Genomic DNA, 27622 nt, shown 5'->3' with positions numbered 1-27622 from the left:
TCAGACTATTTTGGTTTGTGTAGCCCTTTATTAGCAACTAAAATAGAAGATATCTGTTGTACATCACGGGTAGTAACTGACTATACTGGAGTTTTATTATATTCTAATACAGAATCATTTATAAATGCGTTGTTTTCCTTTTTTTTCTTTTATTAAAAAGCTTCCACCCCCTTTTCCCCCCTTTTTCCGTTTACAACTTGCAAAACTATTCTGAAAGCTGAGTATATGTGCACAGGTCTGCAAAGAGTGCAAATTTAGGATATGGTAAATGCTTTACATGTTGTGTTTTTAAGGACAGTCTACCACCATGCCTTCATAGCCATTATCATTTCCAAAGAAAAAAAACCACTGTCACAAAAAGCTCTGATACCAGTCTTCCTTCCATTGTCCTAAACAAGAAAGCATTTTTAAATGAGTTGAAACTAAGGAAGGACTACACCTACTAGAAAAGAACAGAGTTCTATTAGTTTGAGGTTTCAGTATACCCAAAGACCAGGGACTGTATCTTTGTAAGGGCTAGGCTGGGACCCCGAATACAGAGTGTGTGCAGGTGCCATCCCTGAGCATTCAGCAGTTCAGTGGACCATAAGTGCTCCAGCTGCATAACTCACGGAGCTGTCTTGCCAGTTTCGACACTGGCTCGACTGAGCATAATTCAAAAATGAAAAGCTCATATTCATTCCATTCTTCTGGAGCTCGTTGATAGCCTGAGGAGAGAAAAAGAGCTGTTTAAAAAAAGTATCAGTGAAATTACATTTCCTAGGTCTCAAAGGCCCTTGCACCATCTCTCATAAGCTCCCAGTAACTAGTGGTTGTAGCCTATTTCTGCGCTGTTTTATTCACTGACACTTCCCACACTGCACTGTGTGCATCCATGCAGTTCTCTAAAGCAACACCAAACCTTTCATGATACCTCTTTCAGAAACAATGCTTTCAGTTCCATGGGGAATTTATACAGTAACACAGATGCAACAGAAAAAAACCCAACACTATTAACACTTTTCAGAGTCTATTTCTTCCATCAAGGAGAAAAAGTACAAAGATAATTTATTAAAGCATGACAATTGGTAAAAGTGAATGAACAGAATTTAGCTGTGATTCACTGCAAAACTAATCTGAGGGTAAGAGTTTTGCAGAGTTGTCTGAGGGTAAGATATTTGCAGAGAAAAAGTTCAGTAGAACTTTGCAGCATGCATAACCAATATTGATAATGCTCATACAAACTTTTATGGACTCCACTTCAAAAGGTTCCTTTCTATGTTCTCCATTCAGACCACATTCCCAGGGAATTAAGTTTTCCCTTTAAAAAAAATCAAGATGCTTCCTGTTTCAGATTTGAATTACAGTAAAAATACAGTGAGATTTACTCAAGCAATATGACAAATCTGCAGCACTCCACCAGTGCTGTAAAGCAGCTGCAACCAAATTTAGACAACTAAGTTAAGCCAGGTTTATGTCTGCACTGCATCAGCAAAGCAGAATAGGGTAACCAGAATGTAATCTGAATTCTAACTGCTGTTAATTTATGAGTTAATGGTGCTCTGCACTAATACTTACAGAGGCCATCTCTCACCATATTTTCAAAACTCAAAACCACTGCCAGACATCACAAGGCACTCACAATAGCTAACTAATAGCAATATAGAGAAATAAATACACCTTCATAAATACTGATTCACAAGAGTAAGTACATACTTCTTCAGGGAGATGGATTTATTTGTTCATTTATTTAGGGCCAAGAGAAAGTGAACAATTGCATTTCATTGAAATTCAAAAGGAATGTGGTATCTTATTTCCCTTAGGGAACTGAAAACCCTCAGCCCTTTCAAGAGCTTACATTTGTCTATATGCAAGACACGAAAATCAGAGACCAATTTGAGAACACTCAAAAAAATAAATTAATTCAAGGCCTGACATTTTAGAACTAATACTGCAGCAATATTGTGTTTTACAAATGCAAGCATTTTCCCAGAAGTTACATTCTTCAATAAATCAACAGTTACTTACATTTAATAGCACTCCAATAGGATGTCTTCCACATATTGTATTATGGTATTTCTTCAAGTAATTGCTAAAAGATACAGGATCTAGCTGCTCTATAATGCTCATACCCTGAAAAAGAATTGATAGCAATAATTACATTATGCATTCACAAGCAGGTGTTTATACATCATCTATTTGTTACAACAGAGCAGGAGGAAAAACCCTCTACTTTCTACCAAGGATATCAAAGGATATCTCAGCATGTGAGCTCTAGCTTGTAGTCATCTTGTTTCCATTCCTTGCCAAACTAAAAGTGCAGGAGCTCTTCCAGAGCTGTCATTAATCCACAGATCTGTGAAGTTATCTTTGCAAATACCAGTGAAGCTCACATTAAAAAAGCTCTGAAGACTAATTGATCCCCACCATACAAGACTGCCCTACTTCCATAAGATTTGGTACAGCTATAACCAGACAAACTTACTAAAAGGGCAAAGCAGGAAGAAGCAGTGCCTCCATCTGCTCTCCCTGGTAACAAAGTTCAGGGCCAAGCACTTGTCTAGGACTTCCAGATGTCCAAAAACCCAAGATAAAACCAACACTATACGTGTGCAATTCACACACATAACAAGTGTGACGTATCCTGGACACATCAGGCATGCAGGGCAGTTGATCTGGGCATGGCCTGGCCATTTGCTCAGAGCATAAAAACCAGATCCAGAAAAATCTCTAAAGCACTATCAAGTTGGTGCACAACAAAAATGTAAGAACCAGGAGATGGTGCTTCCACTTTACATGAGACAGTCACATGTATACATCCTTTCCTCCATTGACAGTGAGACCCACGATCCCATGGAGTCGTGCTAAGAATATCAGCACACACATGGAGAACAAAATCTTACACATATACAAACATTTGTATTCTTAAAAGCAAAAAGAATCCTACAACTCCAGATACAGTCTGTTCTTACCCCATCCCATAAAGCAGATCAAACACTATGAAAGTAGTTTAGAAACAAGTCCAAATCAATTGTTGTCTCAGTTTTATCATGGGTTTGCTCTTTTGCCTGTATTAAGACTCCATCCTCTTCTTTTATTCCTTCCTCTGAAAACTATTCTCTTCACCAGGGAAATGAGCTCCAGACACTCACTAACTGAATAAAATACAGAGTTATACTGCTTCTGTTGGTGAAACAGTAAGCTCTTCCTTAGAGACTACAAAAAACATACTTTGCATGGGAATAACTGGAGGTTATACCAGAAAAGGAGACAATTCTTTTAAGATTTCTGCATTTGTCTCAGCTCTTTCCCCTACTTTTGGGTGATAAAAGGAGAAGCCACAAAGTAGGAAGCAGTCAGTCTGAAGTCTCCACCTCAAGAGTGAATTTTCCACAGTACTCTGCAAGGGCGTTGGCTGATCTGGCAGATATCAGCTAATTATTCAGGCTGGATCACAGCTTACAATGGAAGAGCAGAAGATTCCCAGGAGAGCTGGGAGAATTACAAACAGCAACAATAACCACTACCCTTGCGTGCTTTTAAATAGAAACAGACATGTGAGGAATGCACAAAGAAACACATTTTATGGAAAAACAAAACCAAGCTAAGCTGGTCCATTGGTGGTAAGAGCTCAGTTCTTCTGGAGTCATGGAGAGAGTGTTTGGACCCCTGGCCAGTAATTTCAGCTGTTATTCACTCCAAACCTACAAAGTCTAAATGAGTGCCAAAAAAAAAATAATGGTAGCTATTCTCTAAATAGCAGTGATTACATAGATAACACTTCATTTCCAAAGTTTCCAAAGCATATCTTTCAACCATCCATTTACTTGTAGATTGTACATGTCAATACACAGCTAAAGAAAGCAGAACTAAACTTGACTACATACTGAAGTGAAATTAAAGGTGCATAAGGCACTTACTCAGATACTGAACAGTTCACGAGAATATATTTTATCAGTTTGTAAAACCCTTTCATGACCTTTTAAAAACATGAAAATGGCTGCTCAATTGAGAGACTTCTTTTACAGCTGTAAGTCACTGGAACATACTGAGCAGAGGCATTTGAGCATTTGTCTCAAATGAATGGACATGGATTTATGAGAATGCTTAGTAAGCTTATTTCAATGCACAGTTCAGCACTGCAAAACATTTACAGCTATGCAGCTCATCCCAGAAAATGCTAACAGAGTTCCATACATCAGAGACCAGAGAAAATCTATAGGGAATTGGTATGAACAGATGTCCTATAAGCATTAGGTTGTACTGAACTTTTCAATCTTTTGGATTTAAAAATCGTTGTGGCAGAGGAACAAAGACTATCAACCTTGTTTCTCAGTCTAAAATGGTGTTGAGGAACAAAGGAAACATTTTTGCCAGGTTGTGTTTTATAAAAAGCAGGTGTATGAAGCTAATAACTTCCAGTATTCGAAACAACTCAGCTAGGCATGGCTTAGAGCTAGAACACATAACAAAACCCACATGATAAAAGTGTAAGCACAGTTCCACAGTTTATCACATGGTCATTATGGCATCACATAGAAATTGCATACGTCAGTTACCCAGATACTGCTAATGGCATCTACAAAATCCTAGCACAGTGCACTTAACATGATTACAAAGTTACATTTTCAAATAATATCCCTTAATAGGATCAAGTATCTATAAGCCTACAAAATTTTTTTTAAAAATAACCCCACATACATATCCCAAAACAAACAAAGAAAAATCCCCTCCAACAACCTATAGGCTCATTTTATACTATATGCCAATAATGCTTTGCCTGGTCATGTTAAAGTCTGTTATCAGTTATTTCAGCTGTTTCTTCAGACTTCAGGATCTAAACTAATAGCACTCTAATGGAAGTGGAAACAAACTTGGTCTTAGTACTATCCAGCCCAACTATCTTTGCATGTATGAGTCACTCAGACTACAGGACAAGTAACCACCAGGAAAATTACTGTCTAGGCACAGAGAAGAGAACAGGCATCTGGGCATCCAGGCAGAGACTCAATCTTACATTATGCCCAGCCTAAGAAGCCTTCCCAGGCTGGAGCACTGCAGAAGGTCCTGGCACATTGCAGCAGCACTGCAGAAGCCACCAGAATTCAGCAGGTCATTAGAGGTACCTGAGAAGCCATGGGTGCTGAGCATTTTTCCTGGACCAAGTACTGGCTATTCCTGTACAGCACTCCTCAGTGCCTGTATTTTCCCTTACCAGCATTCAGGGTAACACAATCCTCCCATTGACTTAAGTGAGACATAAAGTATCCCATACCAAACTTATGCTCATATAAAATGAGCAATGAAGCAGTGAAGATTGAAGTGAGCAGTCTGCATTTTCTGTCTAGTCAATCAAAAACAATTACTCTTCAAAAATGTCTTACAAAATACTTGCCACACTTAAATGTAAAAAGACAGTGTGTTTCAGGTTATGATATACAAACTATTGCACATTAGCTGCTCAGTTATAACTCTTCATTTGAGGGTTCTCCCCTAAGGTACCCCTTCTAACCACAAGGCTATTTCCTCTTTTTGCAATTACATCACAAAGTAGGCTGTGGTGACAGTGGTCAGATCAATAATTACCATGGAGAAACTGATGTCTGCCCAGCAATATTTACTACTCTGTATTTGTTTTATGCTGGAGCCTAATGGCTCTAAAGTTCAATGCCCAATGTATTCTGCAGTTTTTATGCACCAGGTGAAAAAAATGCATCTATATGTAAGGTCCAGTCCAATTAAGGAAGAGGCCATCATCCTCCCAACAAAGGCATTCTAAGGAAAATTGATTTCATCTTGCCCCAGAATACCTTCCTGCTTACAATGTGCTCAGCTGACTGCTTTCCTAGTTAGGGCCAATAAAATTAAGCTAGTTCTAGTACAGTTTTGTCTCTATCTTGATGCTATTTTGTCTGTGTAGAGGCCTACTGCTTACAACAGTACAAGTTTCTTTAGTACATCAAATCACATGAAAAAATCCAATACTGGCCTAAGAAAACAAGAAGTAGCCAAGTGAGACATGAAATTGAACAAATTTCCAAAAACTGGAAAAATGTGACAAGGAGATCTTTGTGATACTGCTAACAAGATATCTCTGAAAATCACCCAAAACAAAACCTCCTCCATATAGCGTCTGAATATGGAGTCACATGTTCACATATGGCATGATACAAACCAGCAACAAATAACCCCAGTATGCTGCTATACATGTTTAGTTTTCCAGTTAAATTTCAGACTGAAAAAGTATTTTCATAGTTATTAAGCATAGACATGATTTTCCATGTTACAAAAAATGTCACTTCCATTTATCTGTATAACTACCAAAATGAAGTTGGTGCAGCACTGTATTCCCTAAGAGCAATTAAATGCCAAAGTCCAGTCTTTCTTCAAGCTTTCACCACACAAATTAACAAGGGGAAACTAATGTTTGCTAATGCACCATAATCTGCTCTCCTGCAAAAACACTCAAAGCTACTGATGCTGGGATTCTGTAGAAAAACACTTTTCTTTATAGAGAAGCCTCTCAACTAACTACAAGAATTATTAAAAATGGGATAAACAGAATGAAGGCAAATTATTTACTGTTATTATTTCTATTCCAGTGATGAATAGTAGAAAAACACAGAGGATAGTATGTATACACAAGGCAAGAAAGTCTAGAGATGTCTCCAGCAGATAGGAAATTTTAAGGCTACATATTTCCAGAAGAATTATTTCTAATCTGTGCCTTAAGTGTAGTCTTGAACATTAAGTTGTTGGGGTTTTCTTATGTTAAAAATAAATCCTTGGCTCCTGTGACTGCAAAGAAAATGAAACATAATTGGCATTGGACCTTTATGTATTTAGCATGACTTTCAGCCTTTGGCCAAACCCAAAATGAAGTTTGAATGAAAAAGCAGTATGGTGTACTGCTTTTTCCCCACCACCTACTACAGAGTAAGGGACAGGGGAAGTCTACTCCCAAGGAAACAGCAGCTTTAATTTTCCTGATCAGTGCAATGCCCTACAGCCTTTCCTCCTCCAATGGGTGTTGCTGAAACCTCTGCATAATCACAAGGCTGTTTCTATATGCAGGTATCACAGCTAACAAGCTGGAACTACCACAATTTTCCATGCATAATTTTTATTGCTTTTCAAAAACAAAAGAGGGTGTGTAGACAGAAATTATGTTACATCAGGGCATTTCAGGTAGGTGAACATGCATTTTATTTCATTAATTGTGCTTACTAATTTATACCCGCAATATAATTGTGTGCAGTCAGTAAAAGGGAGGATACTAGCTAAAACCAACAGCTAAGTTCTTATTGTGGTAAACAAAGAAAAATTATACATTCAATAAAATAGCTAATCTATAATATCTTCTTAGAAAAATTTCTCAAGTGTTCAAAGAAATGGAATGTACAGGAGAAATTTGTTAGTTAGTTCCACCACATCTGAAAACTTACCATTTTATCTAGGTGCTCAATGGATCTATAAATTTCTCCTTGGGATTCATCATAGTAACTGTAACGGAACCTCTGACCTTGAAACAAAAATCACGTATAAAATAAAAAAGGGAAAAATTGTAGCTAAACCACTCCCTAATACTTACTAAATATTTGAAAGTATAATACTTATAAAGTAGTAATCTTCATTTATTTTATACTTTTTAGCTCCATTGAGGAAATTCTAGGGCAGTCATAAAGTAGCAGCCCAGAAGTAAAGTAAAAAAGAATACATGAAGGGTGGCTATATTCCTAAAGAGAAATCTACTATGCAGAACTGACACTGAAGTAAAACTCACTAATTGCCTCTTATTGCCTTAGAATCTAATTCTGTAAATTAAGAAGTAAAGCAACATTTCATTTTGCTATCCCACTTGACAAAGTCAGCCGTGGAGTCAGGCTACTTCTGCTTGCACAACAATACCCACAGTATATGAAGGTTAAAAGAAAAAATTCCTAATAATTCAATGAGCAGTTCTAGATGGGTCATTTGTCACAACAGGACCAGATCATTCTTATATACACCTCCACCTACTCCACTTCAAAGATGAGTGAAACATGCACTTAATTAAGTTGAGCAAAGATGACAATGGAAAAAAAGGAAGAAGGTCTGTTGTGTCACATCTTTCTGAAGCAGTCCCTTTTCCAAATACTATTACACTTAAAAGAAAAATAAGATTATTAAGCAGGGCAGAAGTCAAGGCTTCTGGAGTCTTTGTAGCTCTGTCACCAAGATGAACTGGGGTAGCACTGGTGAATTGGCATAAATAATCCATCTGCTATCTTACCCAGCAGTAAAACATACAAAACTTATTTCTGTCAAAGGAATGTGGCCATGCCCAGTGAATTTTTAGCTAGTTTTGAAATTTGTTTTGAGGTGCTTAAAAGAAGAGTATAAAGAGCAAGTAACTTCAGACAATTATTTCACTGCAACAGTAAAGAGATATATATAAATCACCATTTATTTCCTGCACTACACTGAAAACACATTACCATATTAATATTTTTTACCTATTATTCCAGATTTTAAAGATTTTTTTAACTTTATGAAGGCATTTAAGTTGCAAAAATTAATTTACCAGAAGCTAAAATGTTCAATGTTTAATAAAATACATTATTTGAAAATAGCTAGAAAATATTCAATATACTCTTATAATGAGATGTGGAACTTACCCCAATGGCAAAAGTCAGAAGAAACCACAAAGAGATTACTAGGATCAGCTAGGTATTTACTGAAGAGTTTTCCAAATTCCTGCTCTTTTGACTCACTCAGTGCTCCGACCAACACAGGAATAATAGTAAACTCATCCTTATGGCTTATAAGCAAAAGAAAAAAGGTTGTAATTCAAGTAACATCTGAAGATTTTTCAGGGCTTGCTAACTGAAACTGCAGAATGGTTTAAAAGGTTGCTATTATTTGAAGATAGCAATTTGGTAAGGTCATACTAGGATGCTGTCTTAGAACCTCAAAGCACTTCAATTTCAGAAAACATACATCCCCAAAGCCAGTATTTCTCTCTGCTGCAAAGTAAAAATACTAGGCAAACAAAAAGACACAGTGAAATCAGCAATGAAGTAAGAATTAATTTTTCCCTGTATAGGTGCTGCATGTTGGGTAATTCTCCAAAGTAAATGAAATGCATATGAAAATGCTCAACACACTATCCAGGTATATATTGATACTCTAGAGAAAATTCAAAACAATGGAAATTAAAAAAAAGGGGGGGGGAATGGGGCACATCTTAGGGAAGAAACCCCAACACAGATTGACAATTTTTATTTAAAGTAACTATTTGAAACAGCAGCTATAAACACACCCCTCATTTCAAAATTTCTATTAAGGCTGCAAACAAACTTAAAATCCCACAAAAAACTATTTGAACTACTTTCAGAGATGCCTTGAAAAATGGGGGAAAAAAATCAGCTATTAAAAAGCATTCACAAAAGCATATCTGATATTAATTCTATAAAGTAAACCTGTTCATAAGAGGCATTATAACTTCATTATTTAGGTGTTTGCTTTGCTCACAGTTTCAATTACAGCAACTTATCCTAGTCTCTGACCCTCTCCTTATCAAAATTTTTATCAGTGGATGAGAGGAGTATGAGCTTTATATACACCATAAGGTTTTCTATGCCATAAAATGTATTATTATTTCCTACTGCACTTCACAGCAGCTCAAACATTTTATGCACATAATGTTCATTCTTGTAGAAGTAATTAGCCCTAGTACCTTTCCATGGCTTTAGCAGTATAAGGCAAATGCATTTCAATACTGTGTTCATCTTCGTCTGTCTGTAGGGACATGCGCTCAAACATTCCAGTCTTCCACAATTCTCCATAAACTGAAAAGAATTAAAGAGCAGGTTTTACTACTTTTTTTTGCTTCAAGTGCAAAAAGCAAGCTACAGTGTACCTTTAGCAGAACATACCCACCATAAAAATTACTTGCCTCCAAGGGCTATCATCATAAACCACTTGTTTCTAAATAAATTCAGAAATAAAATTATGTTCAAGTCATTAAAATATAAACATCATTAATTCAGTTTACAAAATGTTTTAGATCAGTGACCTTACTAGAATATTGAAAAATATTGTTATAATACAAAATTTAACTCACAAATAAAACATTTGAAAATATACATGCATTTTCCCAGACAATGAATTTTTATTTTCATAAACTGCCTATTATATGTTTTAAAAAATTAATCAGATGAGCTATTGCTCGATTTGTCACTATTTAACTGAATTTATTATTGACTGAATCATGAAATGTAGAGACAGCCACAACTGATTAACTAATCCACATTTGTAAGTTATCTTCTCTACTCTCAAGCATACTTGAGAGTATACAGAGTCACCTCCACATTCTGAAAATTCTCCACTGGATGATGAATTTGATGCATGGCTGTGCCTCCTTCTCAACTCCATAAGGGAGCTCTACAGAAAGCAAAACACCTCTTAACCTAAGGAAATTCTGCAGGCACTATGTAGAAAGCCTGAATTAGCTTGCTTAACCTCAGTTAAAATGAAACACAGCACATCTGTGCTAATTAGCCTTTCTGAAAGACACACTGTATCACTTAGGGATACCTCAAAAATACATAAAAGCCAAAATATCTAATTATTCTTCATTGCACTTAGTTCAAAAGACTGGCATTTCATGGACTATAAGTTTCTAAGTTTGCAAGTTAGAAAGTCACATGCAACCCAAATAAAAGCAACTTTTTGTTTCTCTGTTATTCCTTTATCAGAAATCAAGCTCAAATCAACTAAAAAACCCTTTATTTCCAGCCAGAACATTTAACAGGAGAATGGAAAAAATGTTCAGTGAGTTATTATTTGATGTAATACTTTTTTAGTTTCAAAACCCTGAAGCACACACTCAAAATTGAAAAGATAAGCAAAAATTTAGAATTCTTGCCAGGAGGAAGAGAGACACTGCAGTTATAATGTGACCATGTCTGAAACAACCAGGATCATTCAGAAGTTTGGTTTTTGTTGCACTAAAACCAGATTTGCACTTGTATGCCACTTAGAGCAAGGAAGTGCCCAACAAGAAGAAAGTGCTCAGCACACTCAGCAGTGCCACAGTCCACACCCAAGGCTCAGTGATGTCCAAGCTCCAGAGTGCACTTACTCTTTTGGTCAATTCGAAGATCATACAGAGGTGTTCTGTAAATGTCCACACTGGAAAGTGCACATCGGGAGAGGGGCACGTGATGGGAAGGCCCAAGAATGAAAATTTTTCGGCTACAACAATTAACACAGAAGGCCACAATTTAGACAACTGCAATTGTACAGCAACTCAGCTTAGAGTAACAAGTTCAATAAAAGCATACAAAGTGATACTTTCTCATGGCTACAATTATTTTACTCTGTTGTCAGTAAAACCCCACATCAATCCATGGCCCAACATTGCTTGGTATCTCGGGAATTATCATGAGATCAGTTCAATAATGCTCTAGGCCTTAAATCTCTTAAGCAGGTTATATACCAGAGGGCATTTATCAGCTAGAAATTTGTCTGATTTCACTCATTTGGAGGCTGAATGACCCATTACAGACACTTAAAACAGATATTTGAATTCTCTCCTTGAATCAACACAACCTTCAGCTACTCACCACCTTCAATAAATACAGGATCAAATAACAATTATGAGTTTATCATCTATTCAGAGTTTTTCACTTATTTACTTGATTAGCCTTACTTGGGGTTTCACTAAATTTTAAGTCCCTCTCAAATGCTGGGTTTATGTTGTTACATGTTATGGTTTTCTTGCTATTGCATCAGCAAGAGAGACTTGGACCAGCACATTCATGGTTTTAGCTGATACTGCAACCTTCTACATGTCATCATGACATCATTTTTTCATCAAGTCCTCAATTCCTGGCTCCTGATTAGATATTAAGGGTCTCCTGCCACAGGACTTAAAAGAAAAAATAAAAAAAATAATAGGCAATTCAGCTTTTCTTATTCAGGATTATATTGTCTTGCTTCTGGCACTGGATTAAATGGGTGGGAGACATGTTAAGTTCTGAGGATCTGGGTTTTTTAATCCCTTACACAGGGAGTGCTATAACAAGGTATATTAAAACACAAACTTCCTGCAAAGCTAATAAAAACCAAATATTCTAATATCCAATAGTTTAGCTCAAAGATGAATTCTAAATATCCCATGCAGTAAAAAACAAATGATCCAGCAAGTTCAACCAACTCCTTATCGGGGAACCTAGGGAATGCTGCTTGTTCCAAAAATTTTAGAGGAACTAGTTATCTGTCATGAGCTATTTTCACATCATTTGCAATACATTAGAAAGAACTAAAACCATTGTCTTTGAGGAGTATTACAGCATGTTATCTTAGCAAGTTCAACCAACTCCTTATCAGGGAACCTAGGGAATGCTGCTTGTTCCAGAAATTTTAGAGGAACTAGTTATCTGTCATACCATGAGCTATTTTCACATCATTTGCAATACATTAGAAAGAACTAAAACCATTGTCTTTGAGGAGTATTACAGCATGTTATCTTGTGAACAACTGCTAAGCCTAGTCAGTTCTTACATAACAGAGCAAAATACATACTTTGAGTAAATACTGGAGAAGTTTTAAATTTTTGGCATTTAAAAAAAAAAAGTTGCAGTCAGCAGAACATAAAAACTATATTCCTTTACCCAAAAATAACTGGATTCAAATTTTCAGAGGCAGACACAGCATGTTGGTTGGGGTTTTTTTTTACTTTTTTTAAACTTGTTAGAAACAGAATTCAATTTAAAATTATTGGTATAATTCACTTTCATAAACACACTGGTCACTTTCTCCACAGCAGAAGAGAATCCTGTCAGTATTCAGCCCATAATCCTGCACTAAAACACCAATGCGGAATCATGGTGAAGTATTTTAATTGACTTAATAAAACAAACAAAACCTCCCAACAAAAACAACAAAAAAACTCCTAAAACAAAAGCCAAAAAAGCCAACAAAACCAGTTTGGGCTTTTATAAAAGCAGTGGAACATCAGTAATAAACTAAAGAGTCTTTAAGCCCTCCTTTGTAAATAGTTAGTTACCAATTATTTTAACAATATTCTTTTTTTCCCTTTTGTAACATCCAATTTGAACATTCATGATGTTAAAACAGAAGTTATGCATAGAAGGCTAAAAAGAATACAAAATTAAAATCTGAGTACTTCAAGATGTAAGAATGTAACAAGAACATTCCACTTATCAGAGAATTGCAACCTCAGGGTCTTAGGCTTTGTAAAGAAAGCTGCAATACTCACGTGATATTGGGATCCACTTGTTTGTAAGCATGGGCTGCACAAGATCCACAGTAGGTATATCCTGCATGGCTGCAAACCAAAGCACAGAATGTTACAATTTAAATATTGCTTAACATCTTAAATATGTTGATATTCAGCATTAATATCTCAGGATTTTTTTTTGTCCCAAGTGAACTAGAAATTGTAAGAGTGATCCAAAACTCCTGAAAGAGCAGGAAAGAGCTGCTGCAGTATTGATAACACAAGACATGTATTTGTTGAAGAACTGCAGTGACCATTTATTGACCAGTTAAAAAATTATCAGTGAGCACTGAGCAGTCAGGAAACCCCCAGATCAAAGGGCCTTCCCTTACCTGCAAAGGATGTATGCAGACTGCACAACTGCCTGTTATCAGAAGCTCATGATAATGCCAACAGCCCAGCCAGTGAACAAGGGAGTGGCAAACTGGCAAACTACTGGAGAAAGCTTTTCTAACTACACTCCAGGAACTGAATATAATGACAGTAGAGGGGTCTTGGCAAAGAGAGAACTACATGTCACAGCAGATAAAGAGAGAATAAAAATGCTCTGTCATGAAGAATAACTTAGCAACAGAATGAACAAGCACATGAAAAGGAGTGGAAGGCAGCATGCTATCTTTTACTGCAGGGAATAAGCTACGTGCTTCACCATTTCCTAACAGCATGGTGCTATGTGTTGTCCAAACCAATTTATAATTATTTTGACTAGTTGTTTCCAATATTGCCTTCAAATCTGAAGAACCATTTTCTTCAAGCCCATTAAAATGAGTGAAAATTCACTGCTAAAAGCATTAACTTCATAGAACATTCATTCCTAGAGTCCCAGGTCAGGTGGTAGAAAATGGCTCCTGGTCACTCAGCAGTATGCCCACACCACAGCTTTACACAATGACACTGAGAATGATTCATGCTGCAAACCCTGAGGTGTACAGGATGCTTGAAGAGACAAGTTCCCATTGACAGCACTGAAGCATTTTCTATGTATTTATATGGATGTATGCTCAGACACATTTGTATTCATCCACAGACTGATATCTGGAGCAAGTTACCTTCAAAATGACCCTGGGATTTCACTTCATCACTTACCCCATTCATTCTAAACTGCTCAGAAAGGCATTAACATACAGGCTAAGGGGGGAAACATGAGACCGAAACCTCACAAATGGGCAAGGTATGTTATCAGACAATGCCAAAAGAGTCTGCTGAAATGTTCCCTCTGCTACAGGCTTCCTCCATCTTCCACAAAAATATTAAGCATATCCCATTTCAGAGGTGGTAAAAAAAGGGTACAATTAACAAAAAAAAATGTGGTGAGATCACAGGAAGACCCCCAGCAATTCTGGAAAAAGAACCAAAGTACATAATTTGCAGCTGGAAGGTCTCTTTCCTGACATTCCTGCAAGAAAGACTAAGGCAGATGTGGGACAATTTCTTCTGCACACTCAATACTATTATGGAATACTTCAAACCTTATAACAATGCTATGTTAGCATAGGACAAACATAATATTTAAGATGCTTTTTCCAGTGTTTCCTTCCAACTCATAATTACTTGGAATGACCAACATACTTTTGTCATTACATGTCTCAGCTATCTTCAAGAAATTGAATTCTCCCTAAACACTTCAGATCATCCCTATTTTACCTGTGGACAAATAGCTCAAACAAAACCAAACTAAAATAACAAAAGTAAGCCATTTTGGATAGCTGAATAGTGTTCAATTGCTTTTTGTTTTTAAGCTCTCCTAAATTTTATTTAGGGGCTGTGAGGGCTGCACCAGTTTTGTTTATTTTGTTTTGAGGTTGGGTTTTTTTGGTTTTTTTCTGTTATTAATGATAAAAACAAAACTAGGAGTTTTGTTTTTATCATTAATATAACCCTTACCCATCTTACTGGATCACAAACAAATATTATGTTTGCAGTCCATCACCAAAAGCAAGCTAATCATACACCCAAATGTACACAGATTTCTGCCATTCTATGCTATATCCAAAACACTTATTTAGAAACCATACAACCCTACTTTCAGATAAATACCAGCTTTAACCAGTTTTCAAAATCACCAGAAAAAAAAGAGAGCATTTAAACGAGTATTAAATGTAATGAACTTCTGTTTCAAACTTACGGTGCAATAATGGCTCTTGCAGGTCTTTTTGTGGACTGTACTTGAGAAAGCCAACCTTCTAGCTGTGCATTCAGCTGGGGTCCTGTGAAGAGACATGGAAATACTGAAGCCATAAAAGAACCTAATACATCTCAAAAATTTACAAATAAAAGTAAAGTCTGGCAGATTTAAATGTCATTCAAAGCTGGGTTTAAATCTAAAAACAAACAGGAAAAAAAAACATTCCCTCAAAATACCCAATGCAACAACAAAAAGAAACCCCAACCCCTTAATGTTGAAGGCTACCATAGGTCTGGGAAGTTCATTTACTGCACATCCAAATACACACTTATTGTTTCCAGCTCTGTGAGGACTAATGAACACACCACTTCACCATTTGAAAGAATGGCTGCTGATTTCAAAAGAATGGCTGACAGATGATTGTTTCCTCTTATAACTGAATTTGCAGAATTCAGATGCAAAAAGTTATGATCTTTATCAAGAGAGCCCAGTATGAGAAGATGACATAATACAAAGGCCTGACACTTGCATGATAGCCAATGACTATGGCAATAAATCCTTTATTAAGCAAGTACAAGATCATAATACAAAACATTGTAACCTGGAAAATGTGCAAATGCACAGGAAAAAGCTCAAAGTGAGAAGACATTATGCTTATTCTAGCACTTCCACAACTTCTGGTCATTCAACATATACTACAAGTACATGATCACTTAGTTGACACTAATTTTGATAACTGGTCAAGCCAGAATTTCAATTTTTTTAAACTTCTGTACCTCAACAAGTAGCAAATATTCTTAATTCAATCACCTGACAGATGATAAAAAAGCCCTCTAGAAATACAGCATTAAAAAAACCAAACAAACCACATTTTGATTATTTCTCATCATAAGAAAACTTTCTTATGTTAAGCTATTGTTCAGGAAGCAAGTCTGGCAAATACAGTACAACATTCTTTCTTATTAAAGAACACTAAACAAACTTCCAAGAAAAACTCATTCAGCTGCTATTGTTACAACTAACATAGCATTAACAGAGAAAATAGATGCACTTTTTTCAGCTGATACTATTCTTTTGACAGAACTCTAATGCCAGCAGAGTTTATCTGTAAAGTATGGTGCAGCAAGCTGCTTTTCCTCTTCCCTGCACACAGTAGATCTTTGTATCTTCCCCATGCAGGTGTTGAACCACCAACTGCCAGCCTAAGTCAAAACCAAATTAAACTACCTGAAGCCATTTCACAGATACATTCCAAACAGCCCTGACAAGGGCTGACAGCTCTCCAAAAGGTTGACAAGAAACACAGAGAATGAGAGAAAATATATCAACTTTTGCAGAATCCAGTCAGTCCCTGACCAGGGATAGTCAAAAAACTTGCCCTAGAAAATGCAAACGTGAAGTGTAAAGGTGTTGAAGCCACTAGTTTTTATACAAAACTTAAATCCATGTGTTTCTTGAAAAAGGACAACTTCTGTAGTTGTGAAGAGCCCTACCTTCTTATATGAAGGAAGTGAACAAGTGCAGCACCATTCTCCTAAGCCTTGTACTACACCTTGAAAGCCTTAGTTACTCTCTACAACTCTAACAAGGTGCAAGAGTGACAGAGTACCTGTTGTCACTCATGTAATACAGTGACTATGGGAAATTATTATAAATAATTGTAATACAGTGACTATGGGAAACTGTTATAAAAATTCCACCACATACCAATTTTGTTCTGCTGCTTGTTTGCTTGGGGAAATTACAAGCAGTTGATGTGCAATAGGGATAAGCATAATGACATCTTAGAAAATGGAGTCTATTGGGGAAGCTAAGTAGAAATAAATAGGTCTCTAATTTCACCCTTCTTCCAAGATAATAGGAGACTAACAAAACAGTACACTTTCACAGTATTACCACTTATTTATTTGTTATATAATTCAGTGAAAAAACAAATCACCTAAAAAATGTTTTTATTTCCTAATTTTCCCAAAATATGTAGAAAGATAAAATACTTTTTGAATGAAGCTCTTTAGAAGGACACTTTTTTCCCCTAACACTGACTACCCAGACTTAAATATTACTTTGCCCTACCTGATCTGTTCTCCTCAAAGAAGAGGATCCATAGGTAACACAAATGCAAAAGTGACAGAACGTGTTAAACCAAAGAGAACTCTTCCCCTGCAAGGCACTGTGCTTAGCCCTCCTCCATACCTTGTTTAGCAAAGATTTTTCACTAAGGATGTGGTTAAGGTGATTTGCCCTCAGTTGAGATAAATCAGGTAACCTACTAAACAGTTTAAAGACAAAGGTCAGAAAATCTGTTTATATCCTAAAATTTCATGATTGGTTGAATCTGACTAAAATTTCTGATCTTATAGGGTGGTAGCAGTGTAAGATGCCCAGGTTTGCTTAGTCTGCTACTATAGACACACACACTCTAACAAAGTAACATTTTCTTCCTAGAGCCAGTAAAATAACAGATCTGTATGACCCAAGGGATGAAACTTGATCAATGTTTACTTAAGTAACATTGCTTTCAGATTTTCTCCCTTTAATGCCAAGTATAAGGTGCCTGTTTAAATAATTAATTTTGACCTAATGTAAACTTTCATTTCAACTTATACTTTTCTGCACTATTTTAATAACATATGCAATGAAATTTCTCTCTCCAGAGGACTAACAGAGAGAGAATGGAGAGTACAACATATCCTTGACCTTTTAGATAAAGAAAAAAAAAAATCAAACAGTACCCACATGAATTCACTAAAGTATAGTCTACTAAAGTATAGCCTACCTGCGCTTACAAATACTTTAAGGGGATACTCTAGAACTGTAATTTTTTTGTTACCAAATGAACACCAACTTTTTCTTCAACTGTTCAGAGAAGTTTTGCTCTCAGCTTCTCAAACATGAGGATGCTTAAGGCTCAAGTCAAAATACTTGAATTGGTTATACAGAATATAAATAAACCCACACTATCACAGTAGCTGTGCTCTGCCATATGGAATTGTATTATAGTACATGAGTAACTTCCTGACAAAGAAGTAACTTTTGCTCATATTTAAATGAAGCTTAACTGGAAAAGCAGTCATTAAGACAAGCCAGTGAACATGCATCTCCTTGGCTGACCACCAGCATGGACAGTGAACAGCACTGCCACCCATGTATCCTCTTGCTGTTGTGGAGCGAAGTAAAATAGGTCCTGACACCTTGAACCTCAGGTGGAAAGCTCATCTTGAGAAAGTTGGCAGGATGAGAGCAACAGGGACTTTAAGGCTAACCCAGACAGAAGGGCAGAAAACCTTATGGATGCTATTTCTGGATGCAACAATCAGTATACTTTAGCATTAATACTGTAAGATCAGACCTTTCACTGGTCAAAAGAAAGTTAAGCTGCAAAATATGAGCTTCACTGAAGTATGTAACATTAGGATTTGCATTTCAATCCTATGAAGTCAGGTATAAACATAGGTATGTAACTAAAGATTTCTGACATTATCTGTGGATATTTCACATCCTGTTTTGTTTTGAAAACCGGTAGAAGTTATGCCAAGGTTTAAAATAATTGCAAGCACAGACCAAGTCTCCACTAGGCAAATTTATGGAAACAACTACAGGCAGCATTTATTCAATCATCTTGCCTAAAAGGACAGCTTATTTTAATAATAAACATTATCCCATCACAAAGCTCTAGAGTAAGTAAGAAAGAATCCTTCCACATGACTTGCATGCCATTGTCACCCAGGGAATAATAACACAAAGACATCTGGTAGTGACTCAGATAAGTTCATCACCCCAATTTACAGCTGTCATGGTCCAGATTTTATAGGTTAAGCCAAACCAGCACATTCTTTCCACAGCCAACCTCACCTTGTTGGTGAGGCTGAATTGCTTATATGCCAAGTGTCAACACAATGTAATGGCATTTTGCTCCTTTTCCTGCAGACATTACACACACAAAACATACTTCTTCAGACTGGTACTCAAGACTCCATGTTTGCTCTGAATCCTCAGTCCCAGTGAATATTTTTTTTACTGGAAGAGCATAAACCTCAATCAAAATTTAGAGCAGTGCCAGGGAAAACTGCTCAGGTCCCCCTTGGCTGCACGTGTACAGCACTCACAGCAAGGCAAGTAGTGCTGGAGCACAAGGACAGTAACATTGCAGTCCCCAGCCTTGACAGCTTTCACTTGCCCAAGAATGTCTCCTACCTATAGGAGCCACCAGCCTTCTTTGAGTCTTCCACTTTTTAACCACTTTTTCCCATTGATGAGAAAAGTCTACACCTTAAAAATGCTTCTAATAAATATTACAACATGTGTGGTAAGAAGTGAGTAAGCCTTTACTCCTGTAGAGTGTTACAAAAAAATCAAAGTAACAGTGAAACCCTGGGGGTTGGCATATAATTAGATTAGTAACTGGAACTAAGGGAACTTCTTTCTTCACAATTCTGAAGGTGAATCTGAAACACTAATTAAATTGTTAGGCAAACTAAAATCTGAAACGTGACAGAGAACTAACAGTTAAAATTGCATTAAGTGTAAAGATTTTTCAAAAAATACAGAGAGGGAACTTAAAAAAAAACCCCAAACATGTTTCTCAATGCAACAAAAGCCAAATCCTTGAATAAAGAACAAGTTTTAGCTATGCAAAGACTAGGATTTGTCAGGAATAGAAGGTGACTTCCAACAACTCCTGTTAATGGGCACATTCTCCACTGCTGGCATATACTCTCCTCCAATATTGATAAAACGGTGAAATCAGACTATAGGCAATGCAGAAATTTACCAATGTAAACAAGAAGCTGGGGTAAAAACAAAGAGGCAAATAGAGATTACACCAATGCCACATTAATTCCTATTTATTCACATCATAAGATGGAACTAAAACTGCAAGTAGTGCTTGAATGGGGGAAAATAAAACTGATGCCACAACAGAAACAGATATCGAAATGTGCTTTGGTGGCAGATCTCACTTGCATGCCCCAGTTCTCCAGTACTCAACTAGTTACTGATTTTCCTTTACTGAAAGTTGGCAGGAATTTAAAAAAAAAAATCAAACTATAACACCACTCATTAAGAATATCAACCAACATGTACCTACCTGGCTTTATAAAAAACCTTAGGACCCAGGTCATTCAGAGATCCAATGGCATTCTGTTCCATACCTCTGAGAAGGATTTTGGGTCTAACACACACTAAATGTAAATGAGATTTGTGTTCACTAAGTGATACTTGCAGGCCTATTTTAATGATACCAGAACTACACCAAATATAAAACTCTTTTTGAATTCCAACTGTAAAGTGAAAGTTGAATCTACATTCTTTTCTTGAAGTATGTTGATTTTGACAGTATTTAAGTGATTCAGCTAGAAATAATAGCCTAGAAATTGTATTTCAAATTATTCCAGTACACTTTTTCAGTATACAATGCTAAATAATACAGGCTGCATATTAATGCTGTGTTCCATGTTTAATTCATAAAAGAGTCAGTAATGACACATCCAGTTTCCCCCTAAAAAGCCTAAAAAAAGATAAACGACCAAAGGGAGAGAGATATTACATTTGGTATTTAACATTGCAAAGCAAATACTTCATAAATTCGTAAGACACTATGATTACTTGTTCACAGATTGCAAGGTAAGAACTTAAGTTAACAGCTGTATTTGTAATGCTTCAGCTAATGTCACAACATTAAGATTTCATGATCAGTACATTAATTATCCTGCTACTGCAGAAAGCTCTCTTCACTAAAAGAGATCACAGAATTATTCAAGCTGGGAAAGACCTTTAAGATCATAGAGTCCAACCATAAGCCTAACACTGTCAAGGCCACCACTAAACCACATCTCATTTCAGTGACCCCCACATGCTTTTTCCATGTTTTCCTGGATCCATTTGACTATGGCCATCTACAAACAACACGATGATTCACTACTTCTACATTACATTTATGAACGAACTGTGATGAGTTATTCCAATTCTGGGGAGTATGCCAGGGTTCTTGGCATGCCACAATAAACCACTTTTATAGACTCTTCTATGGCACAGAGAACATCTTTCTCAATCCCTTGTCTGCATTCCTAGTCTGAACCACACAGTCACATGTGATTCCCTTCTGACCACTTCAGCTGCTGCAGAGACCCATATCCAACACGCCACAGAGAAGAGATTCTGCCCTAAGCTAAGGTGGGATGCAGCCACTCAGGGTCAATGAACCCAGCAGCAGCATCTGCCCTCAGAAACCGTGGGCAGCAGGCCTGGGGAATGGATTACACATACTCAGCAACATCACAGCAAAGCACAAACAGCTGTAACTGATGTACACACTTTCTCTGATGCTGATGAGAAGTTCCAGCTCGTGCCAACAAGCATACAAATGCTGGGATTACAGCACTGCTCGTTAAAATGAAGAGTCATTCTCACATCACTCTTCAGGGCCCCCAAGCCTCAGAAGGCACAAACGAGAACAGTTTTACTATCTCAGAATCACACTGCTATTGCACCTTGAAGCTGCCTACCTCACAGAGCTACTAACAGAGTAAGTGGGTTTTGACATCAGAAAAAACAGTATTTAGTACAAAGGCAGTAAAAAAGCATTAATACTGATCTCACTGGGGATTACAAAGGAAAAGAAGGGGTTGCAAACGCGTGAAAATAGTGGCCAACTTTGAGGGAAACACAACTTCTAAACTGATGATTCATGGCACACAATTGCATTTTCATTTATTTTCTGATCTGCCAAAGTTCTTCAAAGCATTACACCTTCCTGCTGATGCACACACCATCATGCAGGCTTCTGCCCAAAAGACAAGGTTGAAACATCGCTGGCCGTACAACAGCCAGTTATTAGAGAGTTCTGGCATTTCTTGTCCAAACAAGTCAGAAGCTTAATCCTTACAAATGGTAGCAACAAGATGTCAGTGCCTACCTCCTTTGGGGTTCTTTTGCTGACAAGCTAGGGCAGCAGAAAACTCTAAGCTTTATGGTGCACTTGTATTTAAAGTCTCCTCAAATACTTACTGCCATTTACTTGGCTTGTCATAAAAAAAGAGCATTCAAGACAATGAATGCAATGGTGTTTCAAGTCGACACAATTACTCTGCCAACTCACATTTGCATTAATAAGCTTATGGAAATTAAGGTTCTCCTAGTTCAAACAAGTTGGCACAGGTTAACAGCACACCTCTGGCCACTATGGTTTGGTCAGGGAAAGCAGAGAAATAAGCCCTAAATAATACAACAACAAACTTGTTTCACAGGGCAAGTTTCACATCATGGAGTATTGTTAGTCACACACTCTCTCAATATTTTTTACTCCTGGGACCTGGAAGAGCCTACTAAAACCCTTCATGTTTTACCTGTATCACCATGCCACTGACTGGGGAAAAGCTGAAACAGGAACTCTTATCACACACATTAATAAGGAGCAGCACAGTATTCAGTTAGCACTTCCAGGGGCCAGACAGGGGAGGCCAGCTGTGAGCCCATAAGCCACATTCAGCACCATAATGTGACATCCCACTTGTCATGACATGCTATAGAGGAAAAAAAAAAGACACGCATAGCTAATGTTTATTTCCATTTCAAAAGCATATGGATTGATTTCCCACACTGCCCAGCACTTACTGAATCTACTCACTTCGAAGAACAAACACCCCTATCCTGCATACAGTCCATGCTCAGGATAGCATGTCATTTCCATTCCATTTCATCTGCTCTTTTGTATCTAGGAATGTGTCCGCCTGCATTCAAAGCCACTGAAAATTATGCCATTTTTGTTTCAAATTGTCCTTAATCTTCCTCTTCCACCTGCTGGTTAAAAATCAATTTCGCAAGACGTCTAGATACTAGGTGGTTGAATTAACACAGCAGGACCGGGACTTCCTTCCAAAAATAAATGTGAGTGTACTATTTTTCACCACACAAGAGTGATATTTTCTTTTTTTTTTAAACAATCTACATGACACCAGTGCTGTGTGATATTTTTTATTCACATTCTATGCTTTTACCTAAATTTTGCAAATGTTTTCAGTGGCCAACATACACCAAGCTGCTAGTCCACAAAAGCAATGGCATGTCATGTACCATAAACTTTTTTTAGAAGTAGACATGCAGAAGAAGCAAGTAGAGAACAAGGTTGTTTAGACCAGTAACCTACTATCAGCAACAGGCACAGCACAGTTTCAGTTTGGGAGCTCAGTTGTAAAGCTTTCCATGCTCAGTGGTGCTGCTAAGTAGGAGGAGGAAGAACTGACCAGACTTCACTGTTGTTTGCTGCCAATCAAACACTCCAGAGGTATACACCTCGAGTTCTTTAAGATCCTGCATTGACTGATATGGAATGAACATTAACTTTCCTCTAGAATTCTTGGTATGGGGAAAGAGATGACAACCATTTTGGTTTAAACTGTCATACTGAACTCACCTGCTGAAACTTCTTAAAGACCTTAATTTTGTTTTTTGTTGTTGTTACAACAGCACACCATGAAGAACACATGGGAAGTGAAATGCTATAGCAACATGGTGAAGTTCATCTTCCATTTCTTGCCCCCTTCTCAGCTTTACTGAGTAGGAAGCAGTGAGCTTTCTCCCTGGGACCTAACTTTCCCTCTAATACAAAGTTGTTTACTTAGAGGAAACATTTTAACATGTGAACACATCTGGAAGTGCATAATTGCCCAGCCAGTCCCACCTGCTCTACAACATTCATTAGCATCATGCAAGTAGGTGGTGTATTCCTACTAGAATGGAGTGCATGTTTACATTTTCCAAGGCAGAATCTAAGCAGAGCACATGCCATGGCTGGAGAAAATCATGGAGAAATGGTCTATTTTCATCTGAAGCAATTGCTGCCCCATGGAAATGAGCAGCCTCTAAAGACAAGAAGTGGCATTTCCAAATCCTCTTACACACATTGCATTGACCATCCACCAAGAGCAGCAGCTCCCTCATGGCTGTGGCTTCACTTGCGATATTCCTTCCACTCCTGGAGTGCTGGATACAGCTAACTCAGCTTAAGAATATCCTCTGACCACCAAAAAAAAACAAGGACTGCTTTCTGGATCCGTTCTCTGTCTTTGCCCTCAGCTGGCTTTGGCCCTTCTTTCCCAGAGCTGACTTCTACAACCAGATTTTAGAGAATGTTTGGGGGTTTTTTTAAATAGCAATGGGTGCTTCACTTTTACAGTAAACTCCTGCCCAAGCAGCAAAGGATGCCATGCATTATCCTGGACAGTGTGTTGACATTTTAGCCCTAGGTACCAGACACCTCAGGATAAATTACCACTTCAAAACTTTATCCTCACTCAACCCCTTTAAAAATGCTTTCAGATGTAAAGATTCTGAACATATCTGTAAAAAACCCACATTTCTCATTACCCTTTCAGATGGGTCACCTTAACTACAGAGCAGGATGAGGGTAGCCAGGGCATGCACTCACCCTGAGTAGTCCAACTCAGCTCTGTAGAGAGAGAGCAGTTTGGAGGAAAGGGGAAGCTCAGACGCTAACCAGTTTATGTATAACACAGCAAATCGCTTCTGGGCTGAGACGGAGCGCGGAGAATGGAGCAGGTAGGAGGACTTGAAAAGACAATTCCCAGAGAACCACGGGAACACACTGAAGAACTACCAGAATTCAAACTAATCCCTGCCTCAGCTCCAGCCTTGAAGCTATGCAGGATTTTACACATGGTAAAATCCACTTTCTTCAAGTAGTACAATTGAGGAGACTGTGTTACAAGTTTGAGGTAGCAGCTGACTTGGGAGGCTGGCCTGAAATACAGGAAGATTTTAAGTAAAATCTACAATGAACACATAGCCTCTTGGTTCCCATTTGTTTTCTCTCGAGTTTTGATAGACCTTCCTAAATGGCACACAAAATTATTCATTTATTATTTATTGTTTTCAAGCAATAAGTAATAGGTAGTCCTTGTCTTGCTGAAGATGCACAATTCCTGCTCTCACATATCCAGTGCAAACAGAGGAAGAGAGTTCTATAGCAAGACACATAATACTCCTTGCTCATTTAAGGAAAAACATTTCCAAAATCCCCAGATTATGCAACATCACCACTTACCCCCACCATACACACTGTAACAATTTAACTTGTCACAAGCACAGCTGTCATAATTCATTATTACAACATGATTCAGTTTGGGGTTTTTTTTCATGCAGTGTGTCTGGGCAACCATCCCACATCTCCTCAACAAGCAACTGCCAGAGGGCTGCCCAAAAGCAACGGGAGTAACATGCTTTTGGATGCCCTACTACAAACAACTAGTACTGGCCAAACTAGTCACACACACTTAGCAGAGCGTAGTCTAAATTATGCACTGAATTTTCACAGAAAAGAAAACACAGTATCCATGCCTCTTAAATTATTTTTTTAAAAATTAAAATTCTAATTTCCAAGTATTCAGTAAGAACTTGATATGAAGTCTAATACAAAACAAAATACAAAATTTGTGTGTAAAGTCATGTATCCATTCCATATCGTAGATCAGTTTTCTGCCTTAATCATAAATGAAAATATAAATTGCAAGATCAAGGTGATTACCACAAAGCTCTGATGTTTTGATGTCTTTGCACACGGTTAAACCTATACCTTTAACATGATTTTTTTTCATATTTTCTGTAAATGGAGTACTACCTACCTTCCTAAATCATTGGAAATAAATGTAGTTGCAAGCTGCACAAAGATTTGAGGCCAGTTTTGTAATGGACACAAGATTTATGCTTAGAATATTAAGCTCAGAAGGAAAACAATCATCCTCTATTGTTGTCTCGAAAATGCCTACCCAACCATTTGAAGCCCAGCTACTTAACACACAATCCACCTCTTCCTGTGTTACCCTCTTCCCTGTATTTCTTTTCTTCCCTTTCATTTTTTGTCTCATACCTCATTCATCAATTTATGGATGAGAGGGGAAACCACATGTATTTTAGCCAAGAGAAGTGTATGACTTTTCATATCCAATTCTTCTTAGATGTTAATTTAGGATCCTGAACGCAACAATTCATTGTTTGGTTTATTTGCAATTGTACCTCCCATCCCTCTGAACTGCTCATTACAACAGCCTCTTGTTCATCTAAGCTCGTTCACCTGCAGTTTTGTAATCATCTTTACTCCCGGGGCCAGTAAAAGAACATCCCTTACAAATCTTATTAACAGCTCTGAAAAGACAAATGTGTATCCTTTTCACAAAAGCGGTTCTGCCCCAAAACCGAACAAAAGTTATCTCCAAACGCAGGTGCTATCAAGCCTTTATTACGTGTTTCTGCCTTTTTTTTTGGCGTGGGCGACGGGAGCGGTAGCTCGCCCTCCAATGCACCACGTTTTTCTTCTATTCTTCTTCTGCAAGCACCACATGTTTAAATGGACAGAGCCACTCTGCGCTATCGCTTAGTAACTTTTCACTCCTACTAAAGAAAGCGCTAGGGAAGGAAAAATAGACGGTTTCCTTGGACTACAAAAAGAGAAACTGATCTCCCTATTTTCACACCTCGAGAAGAATTAAAATAAACCTCCCTATTTTCCCACCTTTCCCCCTGCCTTCTAACCCTAGACGGGCGGTATTTTCTCATGGAATTAACAAACCAAAAAATAAAAAAAACCAGGAGCGGGTGAAAATACTGAAATCCGTCTGACGGAGAGCAACACCGGGCACGGAGCAGAGCGGCGGGCTGGCTCCAGCGCCGCTGCCGTGACACACGGAGCGGCGGCGAGGCGCGGCCGCCGGGCAGGGCGGGCACACGGGGCGCAGCCGGGGCCCGATCGCTCCCCGCCGACGACCGAACGCCGCTTTCCGCCGCTGCAGGCACCGGGGCCGGAGCAGAGGGACAGCGGCGGCCGGCAGGTGCGCTCGGGCGCTCCGCGGTGCCCCAGCCCGGCTCCGCTCCGCGCCGGGCCCGGCAGCCCGCAGCCCCCCGCCCGCCATGTGCCGGCGGGGGCGGAGCCGGCGGCCCCTCCCCGCGCCCGGTACCGGCCCCGGCGGCCCCAAAGTGCTGATTCAGCCCCCGCCGCCCGCTCCCCGCTCCCGGCGGCGGTACCTGAGGCCGTGTACCAGCTGCCGGCGTGGCTGGCCTCCCGGCAGAGCACCCGGTTGGACATCTTGGAGCCGGAGCCGCCTATGGTGTTCGGGGGGGGCGCTGGGGGACGGGCCCGCCCGCGGCGGCGGCGGCGCCGGCGCTGCTCCCCCTCCTCCCCCGGCACGGCCCGGGCCCCGCGNGGGGCGCGGGGCCGGGCG

The 27622-nt window shown here is 38.5% G+C and overlaps 1 protein-coding gene across 2 annotated transcripts; it reads right to left on the bottom strand.

Annotated features, from left to right (window-relative positions):
• Positions 1 to 27622, bottom strand: MEMO1 (mediator of cell motility 1). Of its 2 annotated transcripts, XM_039697894.1 has the most exons (9): positions 27426 to 27622; positions 15393 to 15474; positions 13247 to 13315; positions 11105 to 11217; positions 9698 to 9809; positions 8637 to 8779; positions 7425 to 7501; positions 2008 to 2112; positions 15 to 707 (listed from the first exon to the last, which is right to left on the bottom strand). In XM_039697894.1, exons 1-9 carry the CDS (start codon positions 27484 to 27486, stop codon positions 576 to 578), a joined length of 894 nt encoding a protein of 297 aa, XP_039553828.1. In that variant the 5' UTR covers positions 27487 to 27622; the 3' UTR covers positions 15 to 575. The 2 variants fall into 2 exon arrangements, with proteins under 2 accessions (XP_039553829.1, XP_039553828.1); XM_039697895.1 differs by lacking the exons at positions 8637 to 8779; positions 15393 to 15474; positions 27426 to 27622 and having other exon boundaries at positions 1 to 707; positions 13247 to 13313.

This window comes from Passer montanus, unplaced genomic scaffold (genome assembly GCF_014805655.1).
Source record: "Passer montanus isolate IOZ18808 unplaced genomic scaffold, ASM1480565v1 scaffold12, whole genome shotgun sequence".
Taxonomy (NCBI): domain Eukaryota; kingdom Metazoa; phylum Chordata; class Aves; order Passeriformes; family Passeridae; genus Passer; species Passer montanus.
The sequence above is the reverse complement of the archived record's forward strand: the minus strand, read 5'-3'. Positions and strand labels throughout refer to the sequence as shown.